Source organism: Cladophialophora bantiana, assembly GCF_000835475.1.
Source record: "Cladophialophora bantiana CBS 173.52 unplaced genomic scaffold supercont1.2, whole genome shotgun sequence".
Lineage (NCBI taxonomy): Eukaryota > Fungi > Ascomycota > Eurotiomycetes > Chaetothyriales > Herpotrichiellaceae > Cladophialophora > Cladophialophora bantiana.
The window spans coordinates 1,807,322-1,829,574 of NW_015971576.1; the positions used below are offsets into that span (position 1 = coordinate 1,807,322).

At 51.0% G+C, this 22,253-nt stretch overlaps 11 protein-coding genes across 11 annotated transcripts; 7 read left to right on the plus strand and 4 right to left on the minus strand.

The window, feature by feature from the left end:
* Positions 1 to 735: 735 nt before the first annotated feature.
* On the plus strand, positions 736 to 2,692 carry Z519_01667 (uncharacterized protein; the record flags this gene model as incomplete). The annotated part of the gene is made up of 2 exons (XM_016759424.1): positions 736 to 795; positions 854 to 2,692. The coding sequence occupies 2 exons, from the start codon at positions 736 to 738 to the stop codon at positions 2,690 to 2,692; spliced, it is 1,899 nt and encodes a 632-aa protein (XP_016624752.1).
* A 665-nt stretch (positions 2,693 to 3,357) lies between these two features.
* Positions 3,358 to 3,742, plus strand: Z519_01668 (uncharacterized protein; the record flags this gene model as incomplete). Its single annotated transcript, XM_016759425.1, has 2 exons — positions 3,358 to 3,481; positions 3,552 to 3,742. The coding sequence occupies 2 exons, from the start codon at positions 3,358 to 3,360 to the stop codon at positions 3,740 to 3,742; spliced, it is 315 nt and encodes a 104-aa protein (XP_016624753.1).
* Positions 3,743 to 5,278: 1,536 nt separating this feature from the next.
* Z519_01669 (uncharacterized protein) lies at positions 5,279 to 6,769 on the minus strand (the record flags this gene model as incomplete). Its single annotated transcript, XM_016759426.1, has 1 exon — positions 5,279 to 6,769. One exon carries the CDS (start codon positions 6,767 to 6,769, stop codon positions 5,279 to 5,281), a length of 1,491 nt encoding a protein of 496 aa, XP_016624754.1.
* A 631-nt stretch (positions 6,770 to 7,400) lies between these two features.
* Positions 7,401 to 8,265, plus strand: Z519_01670 (uncharacterized protein; the record flags this gene model as incomplete). The annotated part of the gene is made up of 2 exons (XM_016759427.1): positions 7,401 to 7,731; positions 7,796 to 8,265. 2 exons carry the CDS (start codon positions 7,401 to 7,403, stop codon positions 8,263 to 8,265), a joined length of 801 nt encoding a protein of 266 aa, XP_016624755.1.
* A 466-nt stretch (positions 8,266 to 8,731) lies between these two features.
* On the minus strand, positions 8,732 to 10,257 carry Z519_01671 (uncharacterized protein; the record flags this gene model as incomplete). Its single annotated transcript, XM_016759428.1, has 2 exons — positions 8,732 to 9,987; positions 10,065 to 10,257. 2 exons carry the CDS (start codon positions 10,255 to 10,257, stop codon positions 8,732 to 8,734), a joined length of 1,449 nt encoding a protein of 482 aa, XP_016624756.1.
* Positions 10,258 to 10,690: 433 nt separating this feature from the next.
* Z519_01672 (uncharacterized protein) lies at positions 10,691 to 11,199 on the plus strand (the record flags this gene model as incomplete). The annotated part of the gene is made up of 2 exons (XM_016759429.1): positions 10,691 to 10,873; positions 10,966 to 11,199. The coding sequence occupies 2 exons, from the start codon at positions 10,691 to 10,693 to the stop codon at positions 11,197 to 11,199; spliced, it is 417 nt and encodes a 138-aa protein (XP_016624757.1).
* Positions 11,200 to 12,237: 1,038 nt separating this feature from the next.
* Positions 12,238 to 13,179, minus strand: Z519_01673 (uncharacterized protein; the record flags this gene model as incomplete). The annotated part of the gene is made up of 1 exon (XM_016759430.1): positions 12,238 to 13,179. One exon carries the CDS (start codon positions 13,177 to 13,179, stop codon positions 12,238 to 12,240), a length of 942 nt encoding a protein of 313 aa, XP_016624758.1.
* Positions 13,180 to 14,583: 1,404 nt separating this feature from the next.
* Z519_01674 (uncharacterized protein) lies at positions 14,584 to 15,204 on the plus strand (the record flags this gene model as incomplete). The annotated part of the gene is made up of 1 exon (XM_016759431.1): positions 14,584 to 15,204. The coding sequence occupies one exon, from the start codon at positions 14,584 to 14,586 to the stop codon at positions 15,202 to 15,204; it is 621 nt and encodes a 206-aa protein (XP_016624759.1).
* Positions 15,205 to 15,943: 739 nt separating this feature from the next.
* Z519_01675 (uncharacterized protein) lies at positions 15,944 to 17,585 on the plus strand (the record flags this gene model as incomplete). The annotated part of the gene is made up of 5 exons (XM_016759432.1): positions 15,944 to 16,065; positions 16,123 to 16,505; positions 16,560 to 17,212; positions 17,263 to 17,383; positions 17,443 to 17,585. The coding sequence occupies 5 exons, from the start codon at positions 15,944 to 15,946 to the stop codon at positions 17,583 to 17,585; spliced, it is 1,422 nt and encodes a 473-aa protein (XP_016624760.1).
* Positions 17,586 to 18,299: 714 nt separating this feature from the next.
* Positions 18,300 to 18,938, plus strand: Z519_01676 (uncharacterized protein; the record flags this gene model as incomplete). The annotated part of the gene is made up of 1 exon (XM_016759433.1): positions 18,300 to 18,938. One exon carries the CDS (start codon positions 18,300 to 18,302, stop codon positions 18,936 to 18,938), a length of 639 nt encoding a protein of 212 aa, XP_016624761.1.
* Positions 18,939 to 21,510: 2,572 nt separating this feature from the next.
* Z519_01677 (uncharacterized protein) lies at positions 21,511 to 21,750 on the minus strand (the record flags this gene model as incomplete). The annotated part of the gene is made up of 1 exon (XM_016759434.1): positions 21,511 to 21,750. One exon carries the CDS (start codon positions 21,748 to 21,750, stop codon positions 21,511 to 21,513), a length of 240 nt encoding a protein of 79 aa, XP_016624762.1.
* Positions 21,751 to 22,253: the final 503 nt, after the last annotated feature.

A 22,253-nucleotide genomic window follows, 5' to 3' on the forward strand; every position in this document is an offset into this window, starting at 1 on the left:
GCTTTCGATATGCTAGTCATCGACCACTTGGTAAAGAAGCTCATTTGTGCCCTGGCTCTTGTCGATCAGTTGTTTGCCGGAATAGAAAAAAAATTTGGTTCAATGTGTCGTGTTTCTCATCTGGCCAAATGGAGGCAAACGGAGGTCTAATCCCACGCGACTGTTGCTGCAGGCTGCATGACGAGATTGTGCAGTTGGGCGGACCACTTGTGACCCTAAGCCCACTAGCCCCTATTCTCCCACTAACGCAAGCCCACCAGCCCAAGCCCAGGCCTAAACCACTAGCCCGAGGGGCACCAAGCGTCCCCAATCGGGACCCCCCAAAGAGCCTCCAAGTCGCCCCTGATTGGGGAAACTCTGGAAAGCCACTGCTACAGGGTTCAGCTATCACATTCCCTTCGCAAACCCAGAAGTCATCGTTGCTGCGTCTGCGGCCTGCAGCGCAGCGGCTTCAAATCCTGGCCGTCCTGGAGCAAAAACATACACCCATCTCTCACATCCGTATCTTGTCCCCAACAACAATTTGGTCTGGTATCTGATTGCCTCCTCCTTGCCGGCGTCAATGAGCGTTCAGTCCCACCTTACTTCGATTTTCCTTTTCACTTTCAGCCGTGTCTTCATTCTTGTGTCAAAGCTTTCTCACATGGTCGGCCTCCATTAGATCTCGTTTGATCCCTAGGCGCATCCCTTTCGCTCTACCACTTCTCAACTTCGTCCTCTTTCCAAGCCAGCCCGATGCCTCGCGACAAGTATACCCGCCAGTCTCTGGGCGCAACACAGCGACTCGTGAAAGAGGTGAGTTACTCTCCAACATTCGCCGAAGGAACCTGAATTTGACCTTGCGACCAAACAGTCCCGCGTCCTCCTTGTCGGCGCAGGCGGCATTGGTTGCGAGCTGCTCAAGAACCTCGTCCTCACCGGTTTTGGTGAGATACATATCATAGACCTTGACACGATCGATCTTAGCAATTTGAACCGTCAGTTTCTCTTCCGACATGAACATATCAAGAAACCCAAAGCATTGGTCGCGAAGGACATCGCTCAGAAGTTCAACCCAAATGTCACACTATTCGCGCACCATGCCAATATAAAAGACAAAAAATTCAACCTGGAGTGGTTTTCGGGCTTCAACATGGTCTTCAATGCGCTCGACAACATGGACGCCAGACGGCATGTCAACAAAATGTGCTTGGCTGTCGATGTGCCCTTGGTTGAATCAGGCACTACGGGCTTCAGAGGTCAAGTGCAGGTTATCAAGAAGGGCAAGACTGCTTGCTACGATTGCACTCCCAAGACCACTCCCATTTCGTATCCTGTCTGTACGATCCGTTCTACGCCCAGTCAACCGATCCACTGCATCGTATGGGCTAAAAGTTATCTCCTGCCGGAGTTATTCGGTGTGAGTGAAGATGAGGCAGCTGCATTGGACTCATCGGAAGATGCAGATAATGCTGAAGAGATCAAAAAACTAAAGGAGGAGGCACAGGCCCTGAAGAAAATCAGAGCGTTGATGGGTTCAGGCGCCTTCGGGAAACAGGTGTTCGACAAGGTCTTCAAAGAGGATGTCGAGAGACTGGCGAAGATGGAGGATATGTGGAGAGACAAGCAAGCGCCCGAACCACTCTCTTACGACGCGCTTGAGCAAGAAGCCAGCGTGGTTGACGAGGCAATCGCCCAGAACGGCCAACGAGTATGGTCTGCGGTCGAGAATTTTGTTGTGTTCAAAGATAGCCTCGACCGTCTGGTGACACGACTATCACAGGAACAAGCGGCTGCATCGAGGTCTGGGGAACCGCAACCCTCAATCTCGTTCGACAAAGATGACGATGATACGATGGACTTTGTTGCCGCAGCGGGTAATCTGCGAGCGATCATCTTCGGCATCGAACCTAAGTCAAAATTCGACATCAAGCAGATGGCAGGCAATATCATCCCCGCAATTGCCACCACAAATGCCATGGTCGCCGGTCTTTGCGTATTGCAAGCGTTCAAGGTATTGAAAGGCGACTATGCCCGGACTAGGTGGCTCTGGCTGGGGATTGGTTCACTGCGAACCGACCAGTTGGATTCACCCAACCCGGAGTGTCCTGTTTGCAGCGTTGCCATGGCAAGGGTGCATGTCGATATTGAAAAAGCCACGCTCGGAGATTTGGTCCAAGACGTTCTACGAACCAGACTAGGCTATGGAGAGGAAGTAACTGTCATGAGTGAGGCCGGCCTGATATATGACCCAGACCTTGAAGACAATCTGGAGAAAAAGCTGTCCGATTTGAATATTGGGGACGCGAGTTTTATTCTGGTCAAGGACGAGAACGAGGATCCCCGAGTCGACCTCCAAATAGCTATCGAAGCGAAGAAACCAGAAGACGAAACCAAAGCCGTTTTCCTGGTCGAGAACGAAGGCGAGGCATTGGAGATTTCGCGGAAACCGAAGAAACAACCCGTCCCTGACGGTGATCAGGCCGACAATGATGATGCCGATGGCTTGATTATTGCGAACGGTGTTTCAAGCGCGACTACACTTCCAGCAGGCAAGCGGAAGCGACCCCTCGACGACGAGGGAGACGAGGGAGCTACGCCGGCAAAGAAATTGCAAGGCTTGTCATCAGCGGGATTCACGAATAATCGGGGTACGGAAGCAATTGTAATCGACGAGGATGACGGGGCGCTTGTGATCGCGGATGACGACTAGGTTGATCCAGAAAAGGGAATGATCACATGAGCGTCGTTGGCGATGTGTTCTACAGATCCGAAGGACTAGACGGGTCATGTCGACGGTCCTTTGTGACTGACAGTGGAACGACAGGTATCTCGCCCTCACATCTTACACATTCTCTTCACCGCAGGTGAGATTTTGCCAGCACTTACTCCTGTACTTTAGACTCAAAAGGGCATTTAGTGCTCGCATCGGATGGAAAGAACAAATGGGCATGAGTGGTCTCAAGACAAGCTCGTTGGACATGGAGCTCAGTATTGGAGGAGCTGGCTTGCCATTGGAACAGATCATGGGTGGGCGTGATCTCCTCCAGGGGGATAATTCAACAGAAGATATATCAACGAGAAGAGAAGAAACGAACGAAGACATGAAGACAGATATGGACGCGGTCAGAATCCATTCCCTTGAGTGGTCTCGAGTGGTTTGGGTGAAGATTCAATACCTGTTCTGCTGTTCGAAGACTCGCCGCTTTAGTGCTCTACCCAATTCTGCCGTCCTTGACCGCCTTGATTTAATTCACCACGCACCCATTTCGCGTTGTGTGTATTCTTTTCCTTCTGCTAAACCTTTGACCCTGTACTCGGTAACGCACTTCTCAAATAACATCTGCTGTCATTCTTTCTCAAAATCCTCTGTCACTTATGGCTGCCAACGGCGTCCCTTCGCCCTTTGTGACGCTGGTCTCGTCTGATGGCTTTGAATTCCACGTCCGCCGCTCCGCTGCCTGCGTGTCTCCCACACTCAGGCGCATGCTTGACCTGCAGAGTACGTTGCATGTGTCCCTCTCCGTTCAATTTCTGAAACCGATGGAGCTAACGCAAAGGTCCTTGTGTAGGTAACTTCGCCGAAGCCCAGACGGGGGTCTGCCACCTCGAGAACATCAGCGGCAACGTCCTCGAGAAAGTCGTCGAGTACTTTTACTACAATGAGAAATATCGGAACAGTGAGGGCGTGCCAGATATGGACATTCCCTCGGAGCTATGCCTGGAGCTACTCATGGCGGCCGACTTCTTGCTGCTGACTTAATGATCTCACAATGAGTCACGATGTTTCGGTACGGAATTGACAGAAATCGAGATGGCGTTTTGCACGAATCCAGAGAGCCTAGGCGACACCCATCAAGCATAGGATATAACATCGATAGATAGCCCTAAAGGCGAGGTCATGGCACGACTTACGAACCCCAGAACTCTCTTCCTACAGCGAAATCTCCCACACCATCGGTGGAGACGGGGCTTCGATATTCTGGTTCTTGAGCCCTGATGACGATGCTGTTGGGGGATGCTGCCAAACGTAGGAGCTTCGGTCGGCTAGTACAGCACTGGGAGTTGCATGAATCCAGTACCAGCACTAAGGATCTAGTCTAGTACTCAGTCTCATCTAGGTCCTCGTGTCGTGGACGACCCTTTTACGACGATGTGAGGAGAAGCAGCAGGGGAGCTCGGCTCCTATGCGACGACTCATGCGATGACCCAGAACTGGAAGATGAAGTGCGCTTCCAAGTGCAAACTAAAGGCGTGTTGAGTATCGCTTCCCGCCGTCGCCGAGCAACCCGCAAATGAGGGGACTCGGAAGAGCTCAAGGTCTGTCTGAGCCTGAGCCGTATGAGACTAAAGAAAACAGAAAAGAAAGAAGGAAAAAAGGAACAGCTGACCCGCGACAGTCGCAAAATCTTCAGCACGATTCCTCCCAACTTTTCCCAGACACCCCTTACACCACTACTGATATCCAGTTGGCTTCTTGTTCCACTCTCGTTTCCCAAATTCCTCCTAGCAGCTCAATACTTTCATCGCCTCTCGCTTTCCCAGACCAAGAAACAGCTGCCCTTAGTCCCCTTCCCTCTAAAATTCCTCTCATCATGCTTCACATCCCACACCCATCTCAAGCATATACGTCGCGACACTAGAACCTGCCTACTCTCCCACAGGCCGACGTCTATAGAAGATGGAAGATGACGAAATTCCCTAGATCATCAGGCAGTCCGCTCGCCCTATTCGCCGTGGTGAATAAACGCGGACGTTCTCTCTCGGGGAGACAGATTTTCTCAGTCTATTCCTTTCCTTGCCCTGAAAGGTTTCACCGATCTCTGTTCTATAATCATTGAGCCTTTGTGTTGGATTTTGGGTGTGAAATTTATGGTATGTCGTTGATCGATCATCGATTTCGAAGGCGAGACATGGGACCTTGGTCCGTTCATGCACTGCATTTGTCGAGTCCTCCCGTCTCGTCTCGTCTCGTTGTTATAGAAACGCCGTCTATATATATTATTTGGTAGTGGGGTATCATGTCTAAGTATCTATGCGTCCAGTCCTGTTCCTGAGATGCCCGTTTCGCAGAAAAACCGTCCCCCCGTCCGTCCATGCAAGTTGCGTAGCGCATCCATTCATTGCAGCGGCAAAGGTAGAAGAAAGACGCTATTTGTTCCTCTCGTCCAGGTCCGACCCTCCCTCTTCTTTAAACTCCCATTGCCACGGAGCAACTCCATCTGGAGAAACCAAATCCTCGAGAAAGACGCCTCAAGCACTTAGCGAGGCGCCCGTTGCGTAGTCATCTGAATTCGTCTTACTTCCGGCCTTGTCCTTGTCTCCGGCTCTGGCCCTGACCGTGTGGTCTCCTGGATCGTCCCTTTGTCCCTGCCCTGGTTCTTTCTTCGTACAGCTTTTCAGCTCCGAAACATGCGTCACTCAGTCTCAGATAGCTCACGACACCCATGTCCACCACCGCCAATAGCACATTCCTTCGTCCATATTTGAGCCTCGTCTCTAATCTGCCTGCCTGCGCTCTGGAGAGAGAATCTTCAGGCTGAACATCCAGAAGAGGGCCTATCTCTGACAAGGATGGCATCAAGGGCGTCGAACGAGCGTCGACCACGCAGATTCGGTAGTCTTCTGGCGGTGGTGAGGTCTTCTTGTAGGTTGCAGAGACGTTGGGCTTCCAGACGTGGAAGTGGATGCGGAAAGGGGCTTCGGGGACCTGTTGTCGTGGCGAGGACAGAGGATGTGAGTTGTGAGTTGTATTGGTGCTAGAAGGCTCGTGATAAGGAATTAATGCCAGCGCGCGGAATATATCTGCATAGTTCCTGTACAGGCCTGGAGCGACGAGGGGCCCGAGTGAAGGACAAGACCTATCTTGACTAGGTTGTAAGAGCCAGGATACCAACCTGTTGACGAGGGTCGCGACTGTCCCTCGATATTGAGATCTGCCAGAAGCGGAGGCCGACGGTGGAGATGGTGAAATGCGCGACAATACACTTTGGCAGCCGTGTCCATTCGCTTGGGAAGGATGTGTATCATTCCAGGTCGGGGCCCGCTGAACAATATATCCCGCTCTCTTGAGCCCTGCGTAAACCGTATATCGCTCTAATGTCAAGCCATCTTTGCCGATGAAGCTGGCGTAGGCACCCTGGAGACTCATCGGGAGCTCGCCTACGGAAGGCTCCACACTCGGAGTCGTTGTAGTATCCGTCTCATTTTCTGGCGCGACGGTCAGTGGTTCTTGAGCAGCAGCATCTTCCTCTGCGGTGGCGACGTTGCAGGGTTTCCCCTCCTTTCCAGTCAGCACACCATTATCCTCGTTGTTGACATCCGGCCATCTGATATCAAGGCTCCCCCTTTCCAACAGAAACAGCGCCTCTTCAGGCAACAGCCAAACCCAGTTATTCCTGTCCGCTTGTCCCATCACCTTCAAATGCGGGCTCTTGAACTTGTACACCACAACGCACCGGCCGTTTCTGCCTGCCGACTCATCGCCATCCCATCTCCAATCGTCTTCGTCAGGGAGATACTGTCCCACGACGTGGTTTTTGGCTGTCTGTACACGTACCGCGCTAAGGGCGGTGTGCATTGCCAGGCGCGAAGCATCAAGGGCTGAGGCCTGCGATCGCGTGGGGTTTGGCTCGAAGTCCTTTGTACCACGCTTGGGGATTATGGCTTGACCAGTCTTTGACGCGGATGTCAACTGGCTGAGGAAGCGGAAATCTTGGGTCTCGTCTTCGAGGTCGTCGGGACCAGAGGCAGAGGCTGGCGGGATGACATCCTCATCTGCGTCCGCCATTGTCTGGGGCCTTTGCGGCAGCCTGTGCGATGCTCGGACACTCACAGGTTGTAGGCTATTCTGCCTTGAGTCAAAATGAGGATCTACGAGCTGAAGGACCGCATGAAGCACGTCATGGGCACACGAGTCATCTATCCGCAGGTCTGCGAGTCAGGCGCCAGTGGCCTTGGCAGAGCGAGCTCGTTTGGTTCTTCACAACTTTGAACCTCAAACTGCTTACACGATTAATTCCTGGTAATTCATTCGGAGACTTTAGAAGTAGTATGCAACTTGAAGGTAAAAATGCCCTCTTAACAAGGTCGTCCCGCTCCGGAGAGTTTCCTGGGGTTTGTTGAAATCTACCGCGTGCCGCATGTGGGCCAAAGAGCTGCATCCAGAGAATGCTAACCTCGGAGTATGAGTACCACCATTGTTTTCTGGATCTGCTTATAGGAGTAGGTTATTCCGAATGCTCTTCCGCCGCCAAAAAGCGTCTCGCAGAAAGTTCATGTCTCAAAAGGGAAATTAGTGGCGAATCATACTCCAAATCGTCATGCACCATCGTTTAGACATGTCAGGACGTATAAACATGCATCAACGCGGCGAACATGAAGGTCCAACATTATCACGTTTCCCAATATTTTGCTACATCATGGCAGTATCCGACCAACACCGAGTTACACAAATTGTCCTGTTCCGTTATCACTCTTCGGTGCCTTGGACAGAACTGGAGCACCACTTCGCAGACTTGACCAAATTGAAATCAACATGTGTCAAGCCTGCTGCCACCGGAAAACCATATATTTTATCGATGTCCATGGGGAAGAATCACAGTTGGGAAAACTTCGCAAAGGGAATGACGCATTGTATCGTCCTGGAGTTTGCCAATGTCGAGGACAGAGACTTTTATCTACTAGAGGATCCCGTTCATCGCGCTTTTAGTGTGGATGCTGCCCCTTTGATTGAGGACTCTGTGGTTGTAGGTACGTCTGGATGATATTCTGTTACGGATTGAGGGCTCTATATTGACATGTCGTCCAATCCAAGACTTCGTGAACGGATCATTACTTGGTCCTGGACATGGACCTGAGTCGAAAAGTGATAACTACCGGTCATATCGAGGTGCATGTCAGTGCGGGTTGATCGACTTCTACATGAGATCACCTAGCGGGAAGCCACCCACGCATGTGATTTGCCATTGCGACACTTGCAAAAAGATATCTGGAGCTCCCTACACATGCAACTACATCATCTCCAGCGAGGACTTGGTCATATCACAGGGCCGTGAACGTCTGAGGGTATATGAATACCAAGGTGCGAGTGGCAAGAACGTATCATGTTACTATTGTGAAAAGTGCACCAGCCACATCTATCATGTGCAGGAACGGGATCCAAGCAAAGCGATCGTACGGACTCTCCTTCTTGATTGCGGCCATGCCTTGGGTGCAAGCGGGGAGATCTTCAGCGAAGGAGCTCTGGGATGGGCCAGAGATTTGCGAGCCGCTCTGCCGGCTTAGAGAAAGAGGTGGGACACCACGACCGTCGGACTGGGAAATCATGGCCCCATATGTCTACAATCGCAGACGCCGTTTAGATGCGCGCAGGGTGGCTGGTGTTGGGCTGGAGACGACAAAGATATGATCCAGGGAAATAGTGTCTGTTGGGCTATTCTGGGAAACGGAATTGACGCTTGGGCGATATTAGCGCGGTCAGCTTGGACAGAGCCGAGCCAAAAGCTTTTTGGCCAGTGAGTCTAATCCCTCCTATATCAAAATTCTCTGAGAAATGTTGTCGAAGGAAGGAAGCTGGTCCAATGGCTTTGTGAGATGCTTTTGCCACCGGCGATATGTTGGCACCAGCTTCCGGCTTCTGACTACTCCTTGCTAGTATCACTGGGAAAAGTTGCTCTTGCAGTCGACATACCGGTCTTCTGGAATCATCTTCTCAACTCTGATCCGAAGCATCAAAGGCTACTGCAAAAAGTCATCTCTCTTCCCTTGCTGCGTTAGTCGACAAGTACTCCTTCCTACATATCCTTTCGCTCAAGTCTTTCAAGACGAAGGCCGCATATTTGCAATCCTCCATATCAACGTATACTGTGGCGCTCATGCGAACCCACCATGCTCCTCGATAGAACAACACAAAAAAGAAGGTTCTATATGTTTCCGCAAACTCCTTGTTCATGAATTGGGTGACGACCGGGACGTCGCTTGGGAGCACATCGTATCCAGCTCCATTCCCAACGGAGATCGGCAGTCGAACATGCGCAAAGAAAACACGATGTGTTTCTGGAATGTCGAACGTCTCCGTCCCCAGAGCTTCCACAAGCACCTCTTCGGCCTTCTTCGCGAGGGACGTGCAATATGTTCGAATGGCTGCTTCTCCGCCACAGACCTCGTTGCGAAAACGAACTGCTTCCTCGATGCAACAGTACGGGGCTCCGTCAATGGTCCCAAAATACTCGAACTGTTTCACCATCGGGTTTGTCTCTTCGGAGGTAGGCATCGGATCATGTATTTCGTTGCTCCTCTGTGGTTGGAACCCATGAGATGTCGGAAGGGTCGTTCGAATCAAGTGCTGATTCCTTTTTGGCACGAAAAAGGCCGCAACTGACCTGGGAACAAACATCCATTTATGGCAGTTGGTAACCAAAAAATCCGGGTCCAGCTCAGTGAGGTTCAGAGCAATGTGGCCCACTCCATGTGCAGCGTCTACCAGGCTCAGCACGCCTTCTTGTCGGCACAACTGCACTAGTCTCTCAAATGGCACCCGCAGGCCAGGCATGCTGACTATTGTGTCGAAGACGCCCAACCGAACTCGTCCTTTCCCAGCTTGCTCACACTTGAGCTTTTCTTCTATCAATGTTTTGCGAAAGAGCTGCACGATTTTGTCGTCGCTCTGAGGCAAATCCAACTCAACCCTCACGCTCTCAGCCGGGGTTGTCTCCACGACATAATCTATGAGCTTCTCCAGTGCCCCATAGACACCAGAAGTATAGACGATCTTGTCGCCTTCTTCCCAACGGAGGTTGTGGAGTACCGTGTTCGTGGCGGTTGTGGCATTGGAACACAGAACCAGCTCATCCACGGGACAATGCAGCATGTCCGCGAGCAAAGCTCGACTTTTTCGCAGGAGTTGAGGGTAGGTGTAGCGGATGAACATGTCGGGTTCCGCCTCTGCAGCTTCTTGATAGTGACGCAGGGCGGTCTGGACGGGGCGAGGATAACCGCCAAAGGAGCCTACGAAGGAGTTGATTGTTAGGATTGGGATGTCGGGGCAACAGAGTTTCCAAGGGCCAGACGTAGAGGGACGATACCTTGATTGAGATTCGTATAATCCCTTGCAAAGAGGAAGTGCTTGTCCTTCATCGGACTGCCAAATGTGGTTCTAGCAAGCTCCCCGCTCTTGTTGTTGTCATTGCAGGCTGTTAAGGCCGTCATCTGCACAACGAGCCCGTCAAGGCTATCCTTCATATCGGATTGAGAAGGTGTCTCGCTCTTGATAGGCATCTTTTTCTACTGCTGGTGAGACTGTGAGGCCGAAAGTCTTTGTAGATTTCTATTCTATCTGGAGAAGACAAAGGGCAATAGCAATCGGAGCGTTGTCCGCGAAGTAAAACATTATCACGAAAGGAGACCCCATCCAAAGGAGAGAGCGTCCGGAAAACGCCAATGACAAATCGTGGTCCGGGAAACGCTTTCGTCTATACGCAGCGGGCCGGTTGTTGACGAATACGCAGCCTCGCCAGCCCATCGAATACGCAGAACAGCGGCCCGCACCCGGCGGATGTGGTCCTCAGCCCATCGCTTGCTAGTCTCGTGAGACACAACTACAGATTCAAAGAAAGTGGAGAGAGTCTTTCTGACTACTCGACGAGATACATTCGATTTAAGAACACGAACTTTGTGCCAACCTGCAGCCTCGTCAGTCTCTCTCTCAGCCATGTCGACGACAGAGAGTGTCAATGTGCGCCGCAACAATGTTGTCTTCACCGACGCTGCCCCGAAGCCGCTGCCCGTGTTTTCCCAGGCGATCAAGACGACAGATACGATCTATGTGTCCGGGACCGTTGGCATAGATCCACGCACCGGTGATCTCGTCTCTGGAGACGTCAAGGAGCAGACGGTGTGTCAATGATCGTTCTTCCTTTTCCCCCTTTCCACCCAAGGAGAGCTACTTGTGACTGATGCGGCTTTTCCCCAACGCTGAAGAGTCAGATTTTAAAGAACATGAAAGCTGTTCTAGAGGCGTCTGGATCGGGACTTGGAAAGGTGGTCAAGGTCAACGTCTTCGTGACCGACATGCGCGACTTCGAAACCATAAACGAGGCGTATACGGGCGCATTTGAGGATCCACAGCCAGTTGAGTTTCTTCTAAACCTACCCTCCTCTTTCTCGGAGATCTTGGGCGTTAAATACCGTGGTGAACGAGGTTTCAAAGTTGATTGCTGACCCGTGAGCTCTCAGACCAGGACGTGCGTGCAAGTCGTTGGACTCCCCTTTGGGGCACAAGTCGAGATGGAGTGCCTAGCTCTTCCTTGATTGGAGATCGTAACACCGGCATGGAGGCCGAAATATCAGAGAATGAGAGGTTGAAGCGTTGTTCCCTGTCTACCTGAAGGTCGAAGTACAGTAGACTAACTATATTTCCTGAAAAATAAAGAGGTTGGGCATGCTTTTCCGGCTACCTTTGACACGAAAGCGGTGAATGGATGCCTATCATCGAGGGTTCCAGAGATAAAAAACCCAAAGAGAAAGTAGCATCGGTTTGGTCAGTGTTGGAACCGCCAAACCCTGGAAGGCTCGGTTAAAGGGGACCATCCGTGATTACCAATCAAGCCTCCTGTTAACAATGTGCCCTTGTGCCCTGAACTGCGCTTTGCACCTTGGTGCTCCCTGAATGTTCTTCATGGAGCATTCGCCCCGAGTCCAAGCATGAAACCTGAGCCTTCGAACTTATTAAGATCATGCGGTAATGATCTGAGCTGACTATGTTAGTGGAACAGATGGAAATGAATGCGAGTTGTAGAGTTGATGGGGTGTAATTATAAAGGATACCTAACTTATCGTTGTGGGAGAGGACATTGAATTCTGCAGGGAATCTTGCAACCCCTTCTAAATGTGTTATTGCTGAGGTTCAAGGTCTTCCCGTGTACGGTCGACGGTCTACAGATTTTATGGCAAGGACTTTACCACGTTGTCAGTGTTATCCCAGGACTCAAGCACAGCCAACGCTAATAGACGTACTGGCCGGCCCTCGCTTGGTTGTTCAACAACACTCCAGCTGGAATTCCGGCTCCCTCATTTGTCATGGAGTGTTTCTGAAGCACACTCGAGCAATTAAGCAGTGAATACTGGTCGGACCAGCTTCCTCAGGCTTTCCAAAGTATCATTGGCTATCCTTTGTGGATTTTCCAACGTCCCCAATGGTGGAGACATGGTCTGCGAATCATTGATAAAGTCGCTGCTCGACATTGGGGCTGCACGCTTTCAATCACCAAGCAACCGGCGAAGACTCGCCTTCAGGGCTTGCATCTCCTCCAGCCTCGCCTTAGTGAACGTCTGTTCGTCTTGCATGCGTTGTTTCAGGGCATTGTTCTCTTGCACGAGCAATTCGTGGCTCCGTGTTAGCGCAGCAAGGCGCTGCTTTAGAGAGTCTATTTCGGCATCCTTGCTGGCAGTGGCCTCTCGACTTGAGCGTTCAAGAGCCAGACGGCCTTCTGAAATCTGACGCGCTTGCTCGGCGGCCCTGACTCGATCTTGAAGCTCAGCAATGTCTTGCCTCAGAGCTGTGACGGACTCCAGTTCACGATATATGACTGTGAGCGCTTGGTCCACCTCATCAGGCATGGTTTGATACCTGGACTTTGCCCGGTTCGATCTAGATGCAGCAGTTGTTTGATTCACAGTACTGTCAATGGGCATAGGGGACCGGAAGGACGCTGAGGAGCGGTCTCCTCTTAGCCTGTTCAATAAAGCTTCCTGTTGTTGTTGTTGTTGTTGTTGTTGTTGTTGTTGTTGTTGTTGTTGTTGTTGGGCTTTAACGACCTGGCTAGGTCGTGTTCCGAATGACGTATTGTGATCTTGTGAAGGCTGCTGTTGTGATTGTATCTGATCAGGCACTGTGACAGAGGCTCTGGGAGCAGAGCTTTCGCAGATAGTCTGCGGATTCTTGAAAGACTGGTCCAGCCCAGTGTGCACATGGCGTTCTTGCTCTCCCGCTGCCACTTGATCAGGTTGCTGGCGAAAATCTGAGGCCGCTGTGTCTCTTGCACTTTGTGGGGCCGGGCTGGTTTCACGAGATGAGGCGGGCGTCAGCGGTAGAATTTCTGGAGGAGGCTGCACATTCCAACCGCGCTCGATGCAAGCTGGGCAGTAGAATGCATTTGTCGACGTATTTTCTGCTGGTACATTTTCACCCAAACAAGCCATATGATACGACCTCTTGCATGTCTTACACCCCACCACGTCACCCTCTTTCTTGCATTCGAAACAGAAAGACACGTTAGGGTCCCCGACTCAAAGACTGTGTCAGTATATTCTTGACCTTGGCGATGAGTCTAGAGCGGCACCTACTCCTCCAATGTCGACATCCCGGCACCCTCTCCGAAACCAGCTGCTTTTTGCCTTCTGAATTGCGCACAACCCAGAGCTGTATCGCGCCAGAATGGAAGGGCGCGTCTGGAGGACGGACGATTGGCACCGCATGGGTCGGCGGTCTCGATGGAGTAGGGGATTTTCTCAGTCTGGCTGGCTGCTCCACGCGTGGTTTCCGTGCATCTGACTGCTGAAGTTAGCAAGGGATCCTTCATATCATCGTTCAGCGCTCCACTTTCTCTTTCTAGGTCGATTGCAAGCGTCTCTGTCGCGTCAATCTTCCTGCGCTTTGCGCTGTGTCGACGTCTACCACTACCTCCTCGGACCATGACTGCGCATTCAAATTAGCAGCACACGGCAAGGACGGTCGAAGAAAGGGAGTACGGTCCTGGATCGCAGCCGTGATCGAGAATGTTCAAATTCAGTCTAGTGATTACTACTCCGTAGGATCAATCAATTGCTGAGTCGCATTTCTCGTCGCAGATAAATCAGACCCGTACCCCCCGTGGTAGCACGTGACCAGACTTTAAAGGGGTGATTTGTCAGCACTGATGTTTTACCGGGGCACCGAGCGAGTCCTCCCCTTTATTACATTGACAGCCTTGCCAAATTGAAACAAAATGCAATCTGAAGATAATAGGAGCAAATTGAGCACATTCTCCTTCTACTTGCCATTCCGAAAGTGAAGGAACTTTCACTTTCTATACCATGAGTTGCTAACCATTGCGAGACTGACTAGGTGGGTTCATAAGAGGTGTGGCAGGTATCTAGCTGGATAGGCGAATAAGCTGACAAATCATCATAGAACTCATGCTCATTCCGTTCGTGCTGGTTCGTGTAGCGAGTAGCCACAGCCAACCCGAGCAGTCTATGCTCTGATCGGTATAGGCAATCAAGTGAAGAGTTCTGTCGAGGCAAGAGTTACCGCTGGAGATGATGGCGCTCTCAATTCGCCAAGATACTGAGTCGTTTCATGGACGGACTCCTTGCAGAACAAGCCGTGAAAGAGCTTCGATTCAGTTTCCCAAATGTCAGCCTCGGCAACTCTGGTATATGCTGACAAACTAATCATTTCAATAACCGGTCCTTCGTCGATTGTTCACCTCGGGGGTATAAGGTGGCCAAGTCAGCGGAGGTTTGCTCAGTGACTCAACTCTGTGCGTGCTATTTATCCTCAATCAACAGACCTTGGGTCAAAGCTCTTCGTTATCTCTCAATTATGTCACTGCTGCAGCTGAAATGACTCTCTGTCAAGCGATAGTGTTGGTTGATCCACTCAACGAGTTCTTACATCCAGAAGGGAAGTTGTATCTGTCGTTGAAGGAAAGCCTTGACACGACAGGCACCTTGGCCAACATCCGCCAACTTGTAGATAGTGCCCGTTCTGCGAACATCCCTATCTACTATGGCCTTCACCAAATGACCCAAGATGGCACCTACGCCGGCTGGCTACATATGCGCACCAATCACACTCGCAACAGAGACAAAAGGGTCTTTGCCGGCTGGGGGGCCGAGATCGTCGAGGGACTGGAACCCAACACCAGCAACGGAGACGTTGTCGTGAGCAGGCATTGGAACTCCAGCTCTTTTCGCAACACGGATCTCGATTATCAGTTACGCCAGAGAGAGATAGATCATTTGATCATGGCAGGGATGGTGGCGAATACTTGTCTCGAGGCGACAGCCAGAGAGGCGATTGAGTTGGGCTACAAAGTCACCTTACTCTCGGACTGCACAGCAGGTTTCAGTAACAAGCTCAAGGAAGCTGGAGAGGTTGTGTGGCCGACCCTTTTCGAGGAAGTCATGACTCTCAAACAGTGGCTGGCGGCCATTAAGGACCAAAAGGGGGCGAATTTATGAAATTTGTGTGGACGTTGCCAGCCATGCTTGTCCAGTAACTCCGGAAACTTACGACGACCTACATGTAGCACTGAAATGCTGGAACGAAGTAACTGCCATACTGCTTCACTCTGGGTGTTACTTGCCCAAGAATATGCTCACGGATCAGACAGGTAATATTAGTTACTCTACTCCTATGAACTACTCGCAGCTCTCAATCTTGCTTTCCGAGCTCTCTGAATTCAGGACCTGTAAATTGCTCTGAAGTTCTGCATAGCCGTAGGCAACGCAGTGGAGGAATAGCGGCGCTGAAATCGGCAAGTGCTTATAAATCAGTTGTTGCAATCGAGGCTTTGCCGAATCGGTATAGGACTACCAGTGGACGCGTCGGGACAACTGATGCGGATGTCTAATTCGAAGCATATCGGTCACTCCCCGAACCTGCGATACTAATCATTAATGGTTCCATCCCCGAGACTTCGCCGGCCTGCACCACAATGCAGGCCATAACCATTGTCGAACCGGGGGTTTTAAGCGGGGTGAAAGGGCTCTGAGGCGCGTAGGCAAATAGCTAGAACAATGATTAGACAGGAGTGTTGACGTGGCTTGAAACCCGATTTATCAGCTTTCTGGCCTCCATTTTTTTCCCCCTCAAGTAGAGAAAAGAATACTTGGCGGGCCTGTTACAGCATCGTCTTCGAGAGCAACGAAGACGGAAGTTTATGAGTACGTTCTCAACATTGACGACAAGCCTGTCGCCATGGCAGACCACGGCAACGAGCAACAAGTTCAGTGGAACGCCAGTCCTGCCAATCCAAACAACTGGAGTCTTTGCAAGAAAATCTATCACACGAGTATCTGCGCGATGTATGCTTTTACCATGTATGCACATCCAACCATAACTGATCCAATGGGGTAATTTCTGATGGCTTTCCTTAGTACCTTTATGTCGTCCATCTACTCGTCCGGTTACAGGGAAGTGATGCAGAAATACCATGTCTCTTCGACTGTCTCCCTCCTAGGAGTATCACTGTTCTGTCTGGGATTGGCGTTTGGACCTATGATTGCAGCTCCCTTGAGTGAGACGGTCGGCAGGCTTCTGATCTACCGTCTCAGTTTACCGATAGCCGCTCTGTTTGTGATGGGGGCTGCATTATCAGACAGTCTTGCGTCGGTCCTCATCTGTCGGTTCCTTGCTGGATTCTTTGGAAGTCCTGCTTTAAGTGTCGGTGGAGGAACGATTGCAGACATATGGCAACCACGGTACAGGAATCGAGCCGCGTCGGTCTTTGTGATGGCACCCAACCTTGGGCCAAGCTTAGGTATGTCGGGCTTGATTGACGACAATCTAATACTGATACGAGAATAAAATGCAGGTCCAGTGATAGGTGGCTTCGTCCAGGAAAACAAAGGGTGGAGGTGGCTTGAGTGGGTCTCCCTTTTCCTCGCATTGCTGACGTACATCTGGGCATTGGGAATGTCTGAGACGTACAAGAAGGCTATATTGAAGAAACTTAAAAGGGAGCTGCTGATTACCAATGCAAAGTCTCAGGCGGAGTCTATCCAGGCTGCAGATATGCTCAAGGCCTTGAAGGCGTGGGTGTCCACCACTCTAGGGAGGCCGCTCCAGATGCAGGTGACAGAGCCGATCGTCCTCTTTCTCAGTCTCTACGTGGCCCTTAACTTCGGCATCCTGTACAACTTTTTTCCGGCAGTCCCTTGGTCCCTGTCTAGGACCTATGGCTTCAATCAGGGCCAGTCGGGGCTCGCATTTGTTGCCATCGCAATCGGCTGTTTCTGTGCCACTGCGACGGGTGTCGGCATAGACTTGGTTCTAAGGAGAAAGCAAAAAGGTCTTCAAGAACCGCGGCCGAACCAGCTCGAAGATATTCTCGTGCCAGCGGTTTTTGGCAGCTTTGGAATTCCGATCGGCCTGTTCTGGTTTGCCTGGACTGTCAGACCGGATATCCATTGGGCAAGCCCCGTTTGTGCTTTGATCCCATTCGCTTGGGGCAATCTTTGTATCTTTGTAAGGCAATACTATCCATGACATTTACCAGAACTGACATTGCTTTCCAGGCCTCCGCCATCAGCTACCTGGTCAACATCTATGGACCCACCTATGGTGCTTCAGCTGGAGCCGCAAACGCATTCGCCCGGTATGGCTTTGCGGCGGCTTTCCCTCTTTTCGCCGTGCAAAGTAAGCGTAGAGGAGTCGAGCAGATACATTAAGCATACTGATCGTTGTGTCTATTTTAGTGTACGAGTCCTTGGGCACAGGAAAAGCCACCAGCATCTTGGGAGCCTGTTCCGCCGCAATGGTGCCCATTCCTTGGGTACTGTATAAGTGGGGACCAAACATTCGCAGCCGAAGTCGCCGTGCAATTTCGGCGAGCTTGTGATATATATGTACACGATATGGTAGAGAACTGACACGAGATAGATGACATAGGGAGAAGACCCAGTACGTCAGTATGACGGAGCGATTATGGAGTTGTGAAAAGGGTTCTGTTGTTGGGGGCAGAATCGCTCGGGTGAAAGCAGCGCATCGCTATAAATTAGACTTTTGTAGATACAGTGTGAATAAATGGAAAGGAAATAGGATCAAAGACGGTACATTCCTTCTAAAAGTACTCAGGACTTGAGTGATAGTTCCATGGAGAAATCAGGCCGCCACTGTAGCACAAGGCTGCCAGCCCCTGAACGGCTTGTTCGAATGCTTAGCTGTGAGCTGACTCAGCGGGATTATCTAAGGATAACCACCGAATAGCGCGTTGTCCAAATATCCAGCCTTTTCAACGTCATTGTCCATGTCCACTAGGGATTCTAGGTGCAACATGTAGTGTATTAATAATGTCTTGGGAGCTGGTACCGAGTACATCGATGTGCAATTAATCTAAGAGAAAAGAAATACGAATACGACGAGTCGGCTACACCTCCCTGGGTATAGTTTCGAATCCAGTTCTAACCTTCGTCTCACCAAACGCCAGATCTTCTTCTTCACAATCTGCCTAGTATTCACTTAAACAACGCGCTTTTGATGGCGTGACATGGAGGAAGTCCCTTTCTATTGATATTAGCCACCAATTTCTTGAAGGGCTCCAGAACTTGAAGCAATGCCTGTCTCAACTCGCCAATCTGTGCGTCCTAAACACATCTCGACAGAACCGCTTTCGTCAAATACCCTATCTCCATCGCAGTCGTCGCTTTTCTCAAGATTGCTTGTGATGAACATGTACAAACTCACCGCTGCGTTACTCATCTTCTTCGCAACCACTCACACGATCGGCGGCCTCCTCCTCCCTAACGACTTCGGTGTGGAGGGCAACGCTCTTTTCTCCGCCATGCAGACCGTGAGATTCAATTTCATGGGCCGCCTGAGGACCTTGCATGATTTCTACATGGGGTTTGGCTTAGGCGCAACGGTGTTTTTGTCCATGAGCGCCGCGTTATCATGGGTCTTGAGCGCTCATCCAACCACCACTGGTCATACCATGGCACTGCGTTTTGCGCCTCGAAGTGAGCCGAAAGGAGAGGCGAAGAGGGCAGATGATGGCGATGGGAATGCGGCAACGAGGGGCCAGGAAGGAATGCGCCTGGAGGAGCTGTTGAGCACGTTGAAGTGGATTTTGTTTCTCAGCAACTTTGTCAATATGCTGCTTTGCTACGTTTACTTCTTTGTTCCGCCGATGGTGGTGAGCACGGTGATCGCAGCCTTGCTGGGTTTGGAGTGTTTAAAGGATTGGATCCACTAATAGTGGAAGAGGCAAAACAGCAAAGCATGCTGAAGGCTAGCGGTGCTTGATCGTATAAGAATCTCAGTGCTCGCGCTGATGTTTCAGGGGTTGATGGTCAAAGGCGAAATGACGCATTGCTTGAAAAACTCGACTTGGAGTAAAGCATTTGTCTAAAAGGTGAGATAGCATACCTACCAAGATGCCCGTGCAGGGGCGATACGCAACTGTTTTGGATCCCAAGCCTTGATACATGTTCCGAGCGCCAAGTTGGGTCGAGTAAACCAGTCGTCCCCGGCAACGGTGATAATAGTCTGAGTCGGCAAGATGTGATGGACATGCACAGATAAACCGTTCTTTAGAGGGCCTCCAGGCTTCTCACTTTCACCTCGTTGTTCCATTTCGCCAGGATTTCATCCCCCACATAGAGAAAAACTAGTAGCAGTCTGCTATAAGGAAGACGTGAGGTTTTGCAGGGTCGGTATCGATCATTGGGATTACAGCTAGAGCATTGCCAGGTTCATGGTCCACTCTTGGAACTTCGTGGTGATGGGCGCTGATGTCTGGGATCAAGTCCGGATCGTAGAATCAGTGAACTTCTGTCCACTCGTTACCCATGGGTGCCGAGGACAGCATACTCTTTACTCCTGTTGATTGCCCTAACTCATAGCACGCGACCGCTTCTATATGCACTTTCACCACCATCGTCGAGATTTAAGTACCCATCAAACCATATCCGTCAAAGCAGGACACTGATGGCCATGTACAGCGACTTCTGCCCTCTGCCCTGTGTACTAATCGGTTTATGCGTAGTTCTGCGGACGTCTGGGTACGCGAGACTTGTGAAAATTCCAGCGCCCACCGACCAGCTAAATCTCGCGTTCCCAACTCCGTGTCCGTGTTCGCCATCCGCCCCTTTCCATCCTTCACTCCCCGACATGGAGAGATCGCGGATGAGTCCAGGGTTCGAACTGTTGCGCGGGGAATAGTCGACATTCGTCGACCAAGAACTCGCCGCGGAGAGTGTGTGGCTATGTGTGAGCTCAAAGAGAACGACAACGTCTTCATCTGCACAGCACATGACGCGTCCCTCCTCGTTCCAGGTCTGGAGCCCGACCGATTCGAACCACGAAACCCCACAATGATCAATATTGAGCGGCAAGCTTTTTGCATGGCAAGATAGGTCGACTCTCCGTTCCACAGCACAGAAGTCACGAAAACATGGATGACTCCTCGTTTTTATTGTACGAGGTTTAAAGTCTGTCGAAGTTCGTCAATCGCATCTTCCATCATGAGACCTGCTCAGGATGGACTTGGAAGGTTGCCATTAGGTGTAGCGGCGGACGCTATTTCTGCCTTCTCTCTTCTGACGCAGGAGCGTCAATCTCGTCGTTTTTGCACTCTCAGCACTTTCCGTATTGTTTCGGCACTGCATCTTGCAAACGCGTCCACCATGCCCTCCATACCAGGCCATTGCTCTTTACACCAGGCAAGTAATACTAGGCAATCATTCGAAAGGCTCAGCAGGTCCGAGAAATCAAGCTTCGTTTCTTCGTTTCTTCCCCTCTCTGAGTCTCGGTGGTCTTCGGGAGTGAGAGAGGAGGGGCCTTGGATTTCGATGGCTGACTCAAGAGAGAGAAGGGCGTATGATATAAGCGTCATGCCCGCTTGGAAGATCGAGTATGCGGCGAGGAAAGTTACGGGAAAGATGGATAGGAATGAATTGGACGTCGTCGAGCGGATAATAAGGGTGTACAACCTTAGAAGGATTTTCGAGGAGTGGTAGGGTTCCGAGGCGATGGTAAGGGAGTGTTTCGGCTGGGAGAGGTCTCGCTGTGATGGATTATTGTGCCGAATGGTGGCCAGAGCCTCGAGAAGATGGCGCTGAAAGAGGAAGAGAACCGAGGAGTGGTACATGATATCGCGCGTGACCTCGCCAACTCCTACGAGATTTTGGCTGTCGTTGATGAGAGGGCTTTGGCTGGGATTTTGGTACCATTGTCGCAACGCGGCGTGTTGCTCGAGAAACTAGTCCAGCCTCGGGAGGGAGGTGGTCGTGGAAAGGTAAATGTCTGTGTAGATCTCTGAGCGAAGGAACATCAAGTGGAATACTTGAGCGGCTGACATCTTCCGTCTTGATTCATTGTCCAAGAATGCCGGATCTGTGCGCCCGATTGGATTCTGTGGTAACGATAGAACTGGGCAGATCTGAAGGTCGACCGAAACATTGCCCTACCAATCGCTCTATGGAGAAGAGGGTCCAAAAGGCTGTTCTCCTCCAGGTTTTGTTGTCTTCACTCTCCAATACCGAGTGTCCTTGTTCAGTGTGATAGCCCAATTGGAGGCGCAGGATATGGAACACATCATGGCGATGCGGAAGCATTGATACTTTTCGATCCGTTGCAGCTTGTCTGCGTCGAACTCCAGAGCTCCACTCGTTGCCAAAAAACTATCAAGGTCCTTTTCCAGGTGAGTTCCGTCAACGCATGGATGTATGACATTGATGGATGCCATGTAATCCGCGATAAGTGATTGCGCAAAATCTTTTTCGGTATTAAAGACGGCCGTGGGGGCCACGGAATCCAAATCTCGGTCATAGCCGTCCTTCACCTGAAAGAGGAGGCTCCGGTGGACCCGAAGGGATGAAGAGATTCTTGTCGGAGGCCAACGCCAGGGCCTCGACCATAAGCGCAAACACGGAGCTCGAACCATAGAATCGGGAAGTCGACCCATTGACGCTGGGAACAGGGAAATGGTTGTTAAAGTCTCCCCCATGGTCAGCATCGGGTTCTGTTTTCGGGAGGCGAGGGAAGTCGCTTCGCGCTTGATGCATTTTTAATCAATTGGGACTACCCTCTGGCAGAGCTTGTTGACCAGCATCGGCCTCCAGTGTAACAGCGGGCGTGTTTTCCCTTGAGGCTGTCCAGGCGCAAGATGAGAGCCTGGATATACCTACCTCGAATCAGAGACGGGAGCCTTCATTTGGCCAGGCGGACGACGTACTTTCGGGACAACGTCTGCTGTAGTGCATGGTCAAAAATGGTGCTGTCGACCTTGGCCCTTTGGCACAGTCGACAGGCAGGCATTTGAGGATCGCATCTCTTTCTCAGCCGCTGACACCGTTGACAAGACGGTAGCGACTGCAATGCATAATGGAGCTCTTCCATGACTTGTCACGGTGCTGTGCCAAACAGCTCTCCGCTCATATGCATCGATGAATTTGTTGATTTGTATGGGTGGTGAGCGGAGAACGTCAATGGCTTTCGGCGGGAACTTACGAGGTAATAATATTACGAGCGCTTCATTACGGGACTATTTGGGACTAGCGCCTCCTGA